The 12,939-nt window shown below is 49.2% G+C and overlaps 6 protein-coding genes across 6 annotated transcripts; all 6 read left to right on the top strand.

Moving 5' to 3' along the window:
* The first annotated feature begins 1 nt into the window (after nucleotide 1).
* Nucleotides 2–2,345, top strand: EV420DRAFT_1513302 (uncharacterized protein). The gene is made up of 3 exons (XM_060471721.1): nucleotides 2–257; nucleotides 318–1,037; nucleotides 1,087–2,345. The coding sequence occupies exons 2-3, from the start codon at nucleotides 323–325 to the stop codon at nucleotides 2,070–2,072; spliced, it is 1,701 nt and encodes a 566-aa protein (XP_060336252.1). The 5' UTR covers nucleotides 2–257; nucleotides 318–322; the 3' UTR covers nucleotides 2,073–2,345.
* Nucleotides 2,346–2,498: 153 nt separating this feature from the next.
* On the top strand, nucleotides 2,499–5,622 carry EV420DRAFT_1513303 (uncharacterized protein). The gene is made up of 5 exons (XM_060471722.1): nucleotides 2,499–3,000; nucleotides 3,059–3,153; nucleotides 3,207–3,787; nucleotides 3,840–4,970; nucleotides 5,024–5,622. The coding sequence occupies exons 1-5, from the start codon at nucleotides 2,953–2,955 to the stop codon at nucleotides 5,509–5,511; spliced, it is 2,343 nt and encodes a 780-aa protein (XP_060336253.1). The 5' UTR covers nucleotides 2,499–2,952; the 3' UTR covers nucleotides 5,512–5,622.
* On the top strand, nucleotides 5,328–6,689 carry EV420DRAFT_945855 (DnaJ domain-containing protein). The gene is made up of 6 exons (XM_060484091.1): nucleotides 5,328–5,714; nucleotides 5,770–5,792; nucleotides 5,850–5,916; nucleotides 5,967–6,176; nucleotides 6,229–6,435; nucleotides 6,504–6,689. Exons 1-6 carry the CDS (start codon nucleotides 5,643–5,645, stop codon nucleotides 6,546–6,548), a joined length of 624 nt encoding a protein of 207 aa, XP_060336254.1. The 5' UTR covers nucleotides 5,328–5,642; the 3' UTR covers nucleotides 6,549–6,689.
* A 339-nt stretch (nucleotides 6,690–7,028) lies between these two features.
* On the top strand, nucleotides 7,029–8,391 carry EV420DRAFT_1617913 (alpha-ketoglutarate-dependent sulfonate dioxygenase; the record flags this gene model as incomplete). Its single annotated transcript, XM_060475296.1, has 6 exons — nucleotides 7,029–7,349; nucleotides 7,400–7,494; nucleotides 7,546–7,608; nucleotides 7,662–8,062; nucleotides 8,115–8,227; nucleotides 8,281–8,391. 6 exons carry the CDS (start codon nucleotides 7,029–7,031, stop codon nucleotides 8,389–8,391), a joined length of 1,104 nt encoding a protein of 367 aa, XP_060336255.1.
* A 309-nt stretch (nucleotides 8,392–8,700) lies between these two features.
* EV420DRAFT_1513319 (glucosyltransferase) lies at nucleotides 8,701–10,567 on the top strand (the record flags this gene model as incomplete). Its single annotated transcript, XM_060471723.1, has 9 exons — nucleotides 8,701–8,784; nucleotides 8,843–8,931; nucleotides 8,983–9,283; nucleotides 9,340–9,499; nucleotides 9,549–9,677; nucleotides 9,737–9,893; nucleotides 9,946–10,005; nucleotides 10,060–10,202; nucleotides 10,257–10,567. 9 exons carry the CDS (start codon nucleotides 8,701–8,703, stop codon nucleotides 10,499–10,501), a joined length of 1,368 nt encoding a protein of 455 aa, XP_060336256.1. The 3' UTR covers nucleotides 10,502–10,567.
* Nucleotides 10,568–12,858, top strand: EV420DRAFT_1513320 (uncharacterized protein). The gene has a single exon (XM_060471724.1). The coding sequence runs from the start codon at nucleotides 10,715–10,717 to the stop codon at nucleotides 12,698–12,700; it is 1,986 nt and encodes a 661-aa protein (XP_060336257.1). The 5' UTR covers nucleotides 10,568–10,714; the 3' UTR covers nucleotides 12,701–12,858.
* The last annotated feature ends 81 nt before the right edge of the window (nucleotides 12,859–12,939 follow it).

Here is a 12,939-nt window from a genome sequence, read left to right on the forward strand (position 1 = left end):
TCTTTTACAGAAATCCTGCAACGTGTAATTTAAATTTCGAAGCGCGTGAAGTGATCACATGACTTACGCGTCGTGAAACTCCGCTGTCACTTGTCACAGTACACTGCTGTAAACAACGAAATTTGCACCTTGACCTCCACCTTCCTCCCCCTCTCTTCACTTTTTGGATACTGCAGCTCGCGCTCCCGCTCTTTTCTCGTCATTCAGCTATTCCAGCCCTCGCCTCTCAGAGGGCAGTGTCCTTTATAGTATCTTAGGTACGCGTCTTACCCTGCTGTCCTGGCAACTATGTGGCCTCATTAAGGATCTTCTTGCAGCCAGTATGGATTCAGTGTCCACCACACAAACTACCGCAGTGGAGGCCCGTCCTTCTTTCGTGCCATCTCTGTCATTTTCAGGGTCTTCGTCGACCGCGTCAGTCTCAAGACCATTAAAACGGCACTTAACATCAGACCTCGACTTCCTCGCTCCTGCAGCGGCAACCTTCAAACCACACCCTTACTCTCCAGCCAATCTGACAAATTCTAATCTTATTGGCTCTCGCAATCGGTACTTACACAGTACGCGTCAGCAAAACCGCGCCTCCGCTACTTCGCCCCCTCTCACTCTTGATGTCTCCGAGAAAGATCCTGATGCCGTATTCATTCGCCCGCCTTTTGACTCCTTCCCAGGTGCAGATACGTTTCCGGAAGGCCTCACTTACACTTTGATGGCTGACCATCCCGACTGGTTCCTTGACCCCAAAGACTACCTGCCTCTAGAGGGACCCGCTTTCAAACCAGACGCTATTCCTTACCCTCCATACTTGGAGCCACCTCGAGGGTGGTGTCCAGCCAAGAAGAGAGACCTGAAGGATAAAGGACCTGATGGTTGGGCTGAAGGCGAAGAGCCGCGTCTTCGTTGCACTTTCTGCAGGCGACACTATGCTGGTGTAAACGCCAAGAGTATGTGGAGGAGGCACGTTTTTGAAAAGCACAAAGTCGCCATGTCAAATCGTCGTGAAGGGTGTGAGCGTCCCCGTGGACGAGGCTCTACTAGTAGGTTTCTAGCACCACTTTTTTCCTGGTATCTCATTGCAGTTTATAGAGGAAAACAGGCAACCAGGAACCCTTAAAGAAAAAACCCTCGATAACGTTATTGGCATGGAAGTTGCCCCTCAGACAAGTACGCGCAATACTACACATAAGTCTAAATTCCATTCTCTGCCGCCTGTGTTGCGCAGCCAGAAAGACGCGCCGATTCTCTCATCAGCTGATAATGCCACTACCTCACGGCCCTCTCGTTCACCACCGTCGACGCCTCCCCCACTGCCGTCGTCTGATGCGTTGGAAACAACTTGTTTATCGCCTTGTCCCGCACCTTATCCGTCGTCTCCTTATGATCCCTCCTTGACACCCTCATTCCGTCATTGCTCTCCTAGCCCGCCCTCTGAGCACCCTTGGAGATATCCCAGTCCTAGCCATCCTCTGTATTCACGACAGTGCGAAATATCCCTGAGCGATCTACGCTCTCCAATTGCCAAGAAAGGCATCCAGAATGGTGCCAGTCCTAAGACTGGTACACCGGAAGCATCACTGCGTAAATTTGGTCCCCTTGTAGCTCAGGCTTTGGACTCTGGTCCTTCTCTGCCGCTATCTTCCCCTTCCTCTCTGAAGGGGCTAAATTCGCCATTGACTGGTTCGGCGAGGCCCTGGCGCCCCCCGTTCCAATCAAATTCTCCCCTTGCATTGAGCACCCACCTGACACAGCACCACAACTTAACCATCTCCGCAGAGGACTGGTTTCCAAGGTTCGAAGACTCGCTGATATCAACAATTGAGTCGCCAGCAGAAACATCAATCGAGTTCACTGGCGAAAGCCCAATATTAAGAAGTCGAACACTTCCCCAACATGCAGGAATAGGTTTGTTGGACCCTTTCACATTTCTCAGCGATCCTTCGCATGGAGAGGATGATGATGAAGCCGAAGTGGAGGAGGCGCTCATCGCGGCCAGTCAGTCCCCGGCGGAAAACAACTCCAGGGACCCATCTCCGCCTTTCAAAAGAAGAAAGCTTGTTGATGTTTTTGGATGAAGGTAGTTGGTTTCCCGAACCTCTTTTGTTTTGATCTTCTGCTATCCATGTTATCCCGCGTCTACTCTAATATCTCTCAAATATTGTTCCTTTTCTGTTGTCGTTTTCCATGTCTTTCAGCCTATTTATTACCTTTGATCTGTTGCCAGTGCCATGGTACTGCAGGCTGTCCATATGCATGAACCATTACTTGTACGTACTTTTCTGCGTCTAGCTGTACCGCTATCATGTAACTATACTGTAATCATGGAATTGTCTGTAAGATAGAACAACACTACAATGAGCGGGTGAAATGCTAAACCGACAGGGTAACTGTGTCAGCTTGCACGAATCTTCAAGCTTCGTGCTTCAACTTTCAAGTCTGAAGAGCGGACGCGTCGACCAATAGAGTGCGGCGGCAGCATCAAAGCTGTATTAACGCCGTCGCATGCCGAACCATCGCACACCACCATGACTCTATCAACGCAACCGTTGTCATGCAAACATTTCGCTGAGACCGATGAGCCGGAATGATTGCCCATTTCGTTATCAATCTCCACCATCTGTTCGCTCCTTGTAAGGCGCAGAGGAGGGGTTTTCAAGGGCACTTTTTGCCCGTTTTCTATCACACGGACCTTTCTTTTACTGCGAGAGATCGTAGCTGCTGGTCCTGGCTGCCATTCCTTTCGCCTTTTCCTTTCGTTTCTTCTGGCTTGAGGCCTCGGGCTAGGCTTGTTTCCAAAAACCCTTCGTCCAAGCTGGAATTTATCAAACTCTTCGACCTTCTTTTTTCGGCGACCACTTGATTGTGGTTAAGCATTTCTTCTTTACATTGTTAACTTCTATAATCCTAGCGGCGTTGCGGATCTGTACACCTTCTCAGCACGCTCAACGGATCAGGATGCCAACAACGATTGTTGCATCTTTGTCTCTGAGCGATGACACCGCAGTAAGTTGTGCCTTCCTAGGTTACGGTGCCGCGCTCAGCCAACTTGGATTTCTTATAGGTGGAGTCAGTTTTAGCAGACATTCCATTCTTCTGCGTAGGAATTCTGGCGTTTGGTATTTCGACTTTCTTTCTCGTAATGAAGCAAGTGAATTTGTAGGTTCTCAGAATATCACATGTATCATTTACTCACGCTTGATTCTAATTAGACCTTCACTGTACCTTTATCTGTCGGCTCTGTCGGCCTTTGCAGCTTCTATCTTTGATTTAAGTCAACTTCTCGCGAGGGGCAGTTATAACGTCGTCCGAGGCTATGATGCAGACTCGGTTCGAGGTCTTATCAATACCAGAGAAGTCAGTCTCGCACTGTCAATTGGCCTTCGTTTCATATTCTTTTGGACATTCGTCGCTGAACGTCCTCGGGGTGAACCGCCCCCCATTCCTCAAGAAGATCGCAAGACCAAATATGAACCTCGATATCACGCCCACAGCGCCAGTTGGCAGCGTTGGGGATATCTTGGTTTCATTCTCAAGTGGGGCCTTTTGGCACTCACGGTGGCCATCCCTACCATGCAGATCATCTGGAGGATAGCTCAGCGTCAATTTGGGCTGATATACACCGTCGAATCCACCATGGAGATCGTGGCCTCCTCGTTATTCATTCTCAAACTTTTCCTCAACATCTTTCTCTCCCCTCTCAGTCCATGGTGGCTACGGTTTCTCTCTTACCTGGGTCCCATTGCCGCTCTGTTGATCAGTCTCGGGATAGGTATCGGACAATTAGTACTTTGTGCGTTCTCTATTCAGTACTAGTCTAGTATCGTTACTTATCACGTTTGTAGTCGCTTTCTCGGAAACCACTCTTGGTCGATTTCTCCAAGCTATAGAGTTATACATCTTAATTGTATTCCTCCTAATGGACGCTTTCTACATAACGCCAGAAATGCGCCGATATCAAGTACGGAAGGCACAGGTCTCCTCATTCAATGGTCTGGGTGGATTCAGAAGCTCTGAGAGTCTACCCAGGCAGACTCTCAGCGCTGAGACGATTGATCATAATGACATCCGTGAATCTACACGGACTACCAGAGAGTCAGTCGTTTTATCGGGACCTAGTTCCAGCGCGCATGCCCCCTTGTTTTTGTGGGATAGGAACGACCCAGAGCTAGGTGGTTCTTCTGGCCGGCGACACAGTTCCGCCAAGGAGATGGTCTATCCCACTTCTGATTCGCGGACGAGCCCGCAGTCGCCACAAATGCAGTCAGGTACCGAAGATGCGCCACTTCCCCTGCCCGTGCCTCTCGAAGAGCTCACTCCGACAAATAAAAGCGACTTGCCTCCTCTGCGACCCAAGACCGGTGTCTCTTTCTCTTCGTATTATCCGGAAGATCACAGTTCATCTTTACCCACCCCAAAACCCAATTTCGTTTCGGAAGTCTCTGGCTCTGGCCCTGATTCCCCGATATATGGGCTGAATGGTATCATTAGGGCTATTGGAGACAACTCGCCGACCGGAAACAAAAGTGAATCGCTGAATTCTCGCAGCTCAACATCTTTCGACGAACTCCTACGTCAGCAAAGCGAGCTCGATCAAAGTATTGCTGCGCTTCGTCTGTTCTCTCCCGAGGCCTCAACCGCAACCTTTTTGGATGCAAAGGATGTGGCTGCCCCAGACGCGCCAGCCAAATCGACATCGATGGCTCCCACAGCGAGCACGGGTACCAATTCATATATCAAGGTGGATTCTTCTTCAGTACCAAGCGAATTTTCCTTGAGCATCTTTCCTGAACCTCCAACGAATGGCTCTGGCCTTCCCGACACTCCTGTTGCTTCAATTGCGGGGCGGAACATGATAATTCCGCCGTCGCCTACTGTCGATGAAGTCCCTTCAATGCCTACTTCGCCTAATGGACTAAGTACCGGACGATTTGGTTCAGGTGGAACTCAATATGATGTAACGTCTTTCATTGGTGGTGAGTTTCAATCCTATAGCACTCGATTTATCCGTATCTAAAGACTTTTTTAGGCTTGACACATCCGTCAGATAGCCAGCAGCCCTCGCTTATCTTCAAAGGGACAGACTTGAGCGATGTTGAATCAATGGATGAAAGTCCTACTATAGTCACAGGGACAAACAGGTCTGCGCGACCACTGCTGCTGAGCTCAACGATGCCGTCGTTGGCCTCTCTACCTTCAAGGGAGAATTCTTCCTCACTTGACCCAGTATCCCCGCGGCAAAACGCGGCACTACGACCGTTTCTATTGGGAAATGTCACCTCAGCTCCAGCGACATCGTCACCACTCTCAAGTACAGTGCTTACTACTCCATATGTTTCGCGAAATCCGCCCATTGGGCCACGTAGGCCAATACCTATATTGGGGCGGTCTGCCGGTTACCGGCTCTTAATCAGTGGTCCCAAACCAACGGAAAGAGTGGAAGAGCCGGACGCATATGAACGACCGCGACAGCCACCACCCATTCTCTCGGAGCCGTCGGGTAGTACAGAAAGATGACAACATCAGATTTTTTGCGGGTCGTAGAAACTGATAAATTAGCACAAATTTGTATTTGTATTTTTCTGTATTTTGCGTAGTATTTTAGGGCTTCACTATGACGTCACGCGGATACTTGCCTTGCTACTACCATGTCGCAGTTTCCCGACTACTATCAGCTCTTGAATGTCTCTCAGTCTGCATCGCAAGATGAAATCCGGCAGGTATTTATTATTTTGTCGGCCCCTACTTGACATCTCAACGTCTCTCTCGTCTTAGGCCTATAAGCGAGAATCTCTTAGGTACTTGTTCCATACCCACGTCCGTAGTACATTATGCCGAATTTCCGCTATCACTAGGACGCATCCAGATAGACTTATCAATGCTACCCCTTCAGAGAAGAAACTAGCCACCGAGAAGTTTCAAGCAGGTCTACTTGGTTGGGTCTTAAGCACGCTCCTCATTGTACCCTCTAGGCTGTTGCTGATGCATATTTCGTACTTTCCGACCCGACTCGGCGAAAGGAGTACGACGCTCTCTATGCCTCTCGGGCGTCTAAAGGTTCCACAACGGATCCCAACTCGTCTTCCAGCTTCTTCTCTCAGTTCAGTGGTATGTTCGGTGGCGGAGATGCTCCTCGCCAACAACCAGATGCTGAAGGTGTTTTCGCCGATGTTTTCGAAGAGGCATACATCCATTCTCTATTTTTAGCGCCCGAAGTTTATACCTTTTTCTTAGTTGCTCAGACCTGAAGTTGAACGTCACGTCCCTTGGTGGTCATACCTTGGAGCGGCTTCTGGTGCTGGTATTGGGTTTATAGTCGCGAATATTCCTGGTTTGATGCTTGGTGCATTTGCCGGGAACAAGTTGGGGGCTATCAGAGATGCCAAGGGAAAGAGTGTAGCTGCTGTGTTCAGCGAGCTTGGTGGAAACCAGAAGGCTGAGGTAATACCTCGCTCATACCATGATCTGCTATATTGGGTGTGTTAACCACTTTTTCTTTTGATCATTAGATTCTGCGTGCATTGGCGATGAAGGTTCTCGGCTCTGCGTTGTAAACTGTGCAGGGACTATATGATTACGCATTATAGTGACTGATAGATATACCTATATACAGCATCTGTATTTCCATTAATAAATACGGCGTCATCTTCGTGTGTAAGTTTAGATATTATTGTCACTAGCTGGAGTACCATCCGTTCCGACTTGTCTCCATACGGCCACCTTCTCCCACCGAAAATTGTAGGGTCCAATAATCCTGGCAAATACTGGAGTCGTGCTACAGCCCCATTACACTCAGGACTTTTCTCGTACCTAATCTTTGCTTCAATGAATCCTTCCGAGTCTGTTGCGCTCTGTTATCTAATCTGTTGACCCAATATCGTGACGTTTACACCATCCACTCCCGGAATTGCGGGCACTGTCTGGGCAAGAAAGCATGATATTCCCAGAGATGGCGTTTTTCGAAGCCAAAATTGCGTCAAGTGGCTCCTTTTAACGTGATTTTCTCTATGCTGGCTTGCTCAGCATCTGTGAGCATGTCTAGCACAACGACGACCACCCAAACCTCCCAGCTTTCACCTTTGAAGCTTAGCTCGCTAAACGGCAAGTCAGAAGAGTCGCAAGAGAACTACAAATATGCTCGACTCCTTCCTGTCTTCGTTAATAACCAGTATCCTCCTTTGACGCCGTTCGATCACGTCGATCCCGGACATCGGGCTCTCACCCACCCTAATCCCAGAACCTTCCTTGACGGTGCTACTAGTATTGTTGACCTGACCCCGCACCTTGGTACAGAGATCCGTGGTGTCAATCTTGCAACACTTGACTCGGATGGAAGGGATCAACTAGCTCTCGAAGTAAGTATTACCTCCCTTCATTCTATACTATTTTTCTCACCATTGTATAGGTCGCTAAAAGGGGTGTTTTGGTGTTCAGGGACCAACTGGACTTTATTGACCGTGGTCCAGATTTTTACCTGCAGTTTGGAAGGCACTTTGGCCGGTAGGCACCTCGTGAAACGATACATCTTCTACCGTCTCAGTGACCTTGCAGACTTCATATTCATCCATGCTCTGGTCATCCCGAGGGCTATCCCGAACTACATCTTGTCTACAAGTATATTCTCACCGGCTTATTATTACAACCCTTGTTAACACGGGGCCTCGTAGGAGCGCAAATGCTACTTTCAACTTTGAGCAAAGTGATAGCGTCACGTCGACTCTATGGCACTCGGACGTCTCGTACGAGCTCCAGCCCCCTGGCTTGACCGGCCTTTTCTTGCTATCGTCGCCGGAGACAGGTGGCGATACATTATTCACGTCTCAAGTCTCTGCTTTGAAGAAACTATCTCCGCAATTTGTTGCCTTCCTTCGCACGTTGAAGGCTGTACATTCAGGTGTTGAGCAAGCAAACCACTCTCGTGCTGGAAAGAGGGGCGGCATAGTTCGTCGAGAACCCGTGGAAAATGTTCATCCTATCGTCCGCCGCCATCCAGTGACTGGTGAGGAAGCTCTATACGTGAACAGACAGTTTACGCGTCGAATCGTTGGTCTAAAGCGGGAGGAATCAGGTAAACAGACCCATTCCTACCACATCGTAATGCCTCATTACTTCTGTTTTAGAAACTATCTTGCGCTTCCTCTACGACCATATCGACAAGGGCGGAGATATCCAGGCGCGCCTTAAATGGGCTCCTCATACTATTGTGCTCTGGGATAACCGTGTAACTGCCCATGTACGTAAATCAGTCAGCTGGCGTGGATGGAGTGTTGCTAATGCATAATGTAGTCAGCCATTGTGGACTATGCTGATTCAAAGGAAACGCGCCATGGTGTTCGTATCACCCCTCAGGCAGAGCGCCCTATTCCGGCCTGGGAAGGACTGGATCTTAGCTCGTAAATGCATTAAAAAGAAAAGCTTAAATTGTGTACCATGTCGTACTAAGTATATGTATTCTCACGATTCCCAGTGTTAGCTCAAAGATGTACAGGCCATGCTGGGGAAAAATAGGGCCTATACTTGATGCAAGCAGAGTGTGAGCAAGTTGAATATTAAAGTTAAAATTTGGTTGAAGGGGCCGGCCCGGAACGCGTCACTTTCCACGTGCTGGGAAAATATCAGCCTCAAGCTCATCGTTCATAACCACGTAGAACTTTTACACAACTCACTGCAGAAGTATCAATCTTGAAAGCATTGGTCGTTCTCGGCATGTCGGCTGCGTATCTGCTGTATTGCGGTATTTGCATCACCGTACTCAAGGAACTGAATTCGGTTGTGTTAGAACCGTACATGGTGCATCCCTAGTACGATTTCAGCATGTCACCGTGTACTGATACTCGGAAATATTCAGGATGAGCCCTTTCATATTCCTCAAGCGCAAGCCTATTGCCGTGGAGAGTTCACCACCTGGGACCCCAAAATTACCACTCCTCCTGGCCTGTACGTTTCTTTCTGCTCACGGTGGCCATGAATCATAATCACTCTCCTTAGATACATAACGAGCCTAATGCTGAAAAGCGTGTTTCTGTTCAAATGCACCGTTCCAATGCTTCGGCTCACTACGACACTGATCTTGCTGGCCTTGCCTCTTGTGTTGACGCGACTATTGTGCTTTCATCAGCGTGTCCGGCCTCCTTCCATCCTTTCGCCTACCTTGGAATCCCTTGTTTTGGCTTCGTTTCCTATAGCATGGTTCTTCGGGTTTCTCTATTACACCGAAGTCCCTAGCTTGGTTTGTGTAGTGTTGACAGTTGTCGCTGCAGCGGAGGGGCGTCACTGGTTAGCCGCGCTGGTATGTCGCACTCATTTGTGCTTATATGAGTCAGCTTAACGCGATAAGAATGATAGATAGGGCTCATCAGCTGCACATTCCGTCAAACTAATATTATCTGGGTTATTTACGCCTTTGTCTCGAGCCAGCTTATGGAGATGCACTTCCGCCGTCCCACTCCTGGCTCTTCTCAGGGAAGCAAACTTTATGATCCCCCAGCATTAGCTGCGGTGCCCAGTGAGTTCGACTTTGTCCGGGGAATACACTCAGTCTCACAATTACATAGGCGATCTTATACAGATCCTGAAAAGTGCTCCTGCTGTCCTTCCTGAACTTCTTCGATCATTCGCTCCATACATGCTCCTTCTTGGACTCTGTGTTGTTTTTGTCACATGGAATGGGGGTATTGTGTTGGGTGAGCTACGTCTCAACTTCTCATGTCCCCGGCCAACTTACTTACGTTCAACCGATCAGGGGACAAATCAAACCATGTACCGGTAATTCACATTCCTCAAATGTATTACTTTGTTGCTTTTGCGACCGCGTTTGGTTGGCCCATCCTCATTTCTGGAGACCGGGGTGTCATTGGACTAATCGGAGACATACGAAACTGTATGTTAGGAAGTAAGAGGTGCGCATTTTCTTCACACCTCTTTCATGACTCCCTGACACTGTACGATCAGTCGTTCTTTCGGAACGCTCATAACGTCGGCCATTATGGCTGTCACTGTGCGTAAATACACGTGGGTGCTAGCAGAAATTATCGTCTGCACTCGTTCTCAATCCTGCATATACAGAATTCATCACCCATTCCTACTCTCCGATAATCGCCATTACACTTTCTATGTCTGGCGTCGAATATACATGCTACATCCTGTAGTACCGTACATACTCATTCCAGTTTACATTGCTTGCGGATGGGCGTGGTTTTTGCGTGTTGGTACGTATCTGTCTTCCTTGCAGTGCTGCGTGAGCATCTGACTGAATGGCACAGGTCGCGACCAAACCCTTCTTCAGACCTTGATCCTTCCGGCGTTCGCATTACTCACGCTCATACCTACGCCTCTCTTAGAACCACGGTATTTTCTCATTCCGTACATATTGCTTCGATCGCAGGTTGCAGATGTACCTTTGTGGGGGATGGTGTTAGAGGCAGGCTGGTACGCCGCGATAAACGCTGTGACCATGTTTGTGTTTTTATATCTACCAAGAGACGGTGTAGGTCGATTTATGTGGTGAAATCAGAAATGCCAACTGCTAGCACTAAGCACCCGTCTTTAAGTTTGAACCAGGCACGTGCTCATCCGGAAAAGGCAAGGTTGGGGTGAGAGCCAAGCTTCTTCACTTTCACCGACGAGCTGCTGCTGCAGTGGCTTGACATTCTTCACGCGTTACCGCAACGATTTCACGACCCGACACGTACATTCTTACATTCACTGGGGTCCTGTCGTCATGTCTGCCGTTGTAACAGCGCCAGGGAACCAAAAGGCTAAGCCGACAACCAGGAGTTCCATACGACATTCCTTAGGTTTTGCGTCCGTCGGCAAGGCCCTGGCAGATGTGATCAATAAAGAGGGAAAGGATGGCGATAAAAACGCGAAGAAGTCACTGAAGGAATCCCGTCGCTTGAGCGCAGTTAGCATGGCTGTCTCTTCGTCTCGAACTGCCAACTCCTCGTCGCCGGGGCCAAAGGTGTCTGGTACACCAGACTCAAAGACCATTACCCGACGCAGAGCATCGGTGGCCGCCGCCTTTCAGAAACCGAGCGACCCTCCGATGCCACAGTCGACGGCCGTGGCTCGTTCGACATCCCTTCGTCCTCGCCCCGTGACTTCGTCTGGTCTCCCAAAATATCGGCCTAAGTCTGTCACTCAGGATGTTGTCGCAAAGAAAGCGCCCTCCCCTGTGAACCCATCCCGGAAGCGTCCCAGTACTTCGGACAAAGAGGAAGACCTCACAACCTCTGACGACGCTAAAAAGGTCGCCCAGAAAGCTTCCAGACCCATCAGTCCATTGCCCCAAAGAGCTGCCCTGAAGGCTAATATGTCGAGGGCGGCCAATGTAACACCACCTGCTACTCCCACGAAACTCAGACCAACCCCTCCTTTGAAAACATCCACTCGCCCCAATAAGATTGTCAAGGTTACGCCTGCGGCTGGACCTTCTTCATCTTCTTCATCTACCAATTCTCTCGTTCCACGAACCCCCAAAACCCTCAAACCATCTAGTTCAAAGGCCTCTTCTATAGACAAAGCTCGTGAAAGCTCGTCCTCCAGAAATTCCCATCGTTCTCTTAACGAATCGCCACTCGCACGTCATTCAAGACAGATCTCCAAAACTAACGTTCCCGCTTTGTCCCATGCTGGCAACATGTCCCATATTTCGGAAGGTGGCAGCGATGACGGAGATGAGGAGGATGTAGAATTACTTCTCGCTCCTGTTGCTGTCATTGACGCTCCGACACCTGCTATGCCGCGCATACTTGCTTCTCGCCAACGACATGCCCCAGAAACACCATCCCGATCCACATTTCTACCATCCCGTTCAGATCTTTCGTACGCCTCCCCCCAGCTGCCCAGTAACGACAGCCCAGCATCTCTTCGTCCTCACCCAATTTCAAGAGGTGCTCCTAGGGGATCCATTCTCTCATGGGAACAACTTGCTGATGAAGCGTCGCGCACTCTTGGTGAAGATGAGATCCAGAACATGATATCTGATGTTCCTGCTCCATTCAGGTCAGGAACAGCATCTCCCGTGCTGTCGACTGTGCATTTAGAGTTACCCGAGAGCCCGTGCCTCAGTGCCATGAACTCGCCTGGTGGTTATGGATCCATTTCGCAAGTTTTATTGCCCGAGGTCACCCCTTCTCCGGCTATACATTCTCGTCGCCAAAGCCGTGGACCGCCGGAAGTCCCTGCCATTGATGGGGCTATTGTGACCTTGCTTCGGTTGCAACTAGAATCTTCGGAGCATACCGCAAAAGAACGCCGTATTCAGCTGCAGTCGTTGGAGGAGGAACTTCACCATGTGAAAGATGCTCACATCCGTGACGTAGAACAGCTCGCACAGCAGATCAAACATTTGGAGGACCAGCTCCGTAGCAGTTTGGAAGTTCGCGAGCGTTCTGCAGCCGAGCAGGCATCGTATATTGCTAGCTTAGAGAGTCAACTGAAGAAGGTCCACCCATCCGATGGCTATAATACCATCTCGAAGGCCCAGGTCCCCGTGCAGGATCTACTTGTACAAGAAAGGAAGCTTCACTCCGAAAGGCTGAAATGGGGCCGTGCGTCTTCTGCTCATGTAGCCGCCATGCGTTGGACATCTGTCAAGGAATTTGCGGAGATAGACCTCGACACTGTCCAGAGTGACCAGGATGTTTTGTCGCTTCTGTTGGGTGAGCTGGATCTCATTCATAAACAGCTGGCTATATCTGTCTAAACGTATTCTGTGCGTTTCTGCCTTAACTGTATCGCGTCGACTCTGCTGATTTTACTTCCCACTAGTATCTTTCTTGTATATATCCCTAGGATCACTTTATACCTTTTGCATTGTATTTTTACCCAGCAATCTATCATAGTTAATCATGCGTCTCTCACTATCAATGTATTGAACCCCAGAAAGTACCCAACACATTTGACGTGCTGATTTCGAGAATTTCACTTTCAATTTGTCACGCG

The sequence above is a fragment of the Desarmillaria tabescens genome (genome assembly GCF_030435595.1).
Source record: "Desarmillaria tabescens strain CCBAS 213 chromosome Unknown EV420scaffold_5, whole genome shotgun sequence".
NCBI lineage: Eukaryota > Fungi > Basidiomycota > Agaricomycetes > Agaricales > Physalacriaceae > Desarmillaria > Desarmillaria tabescens.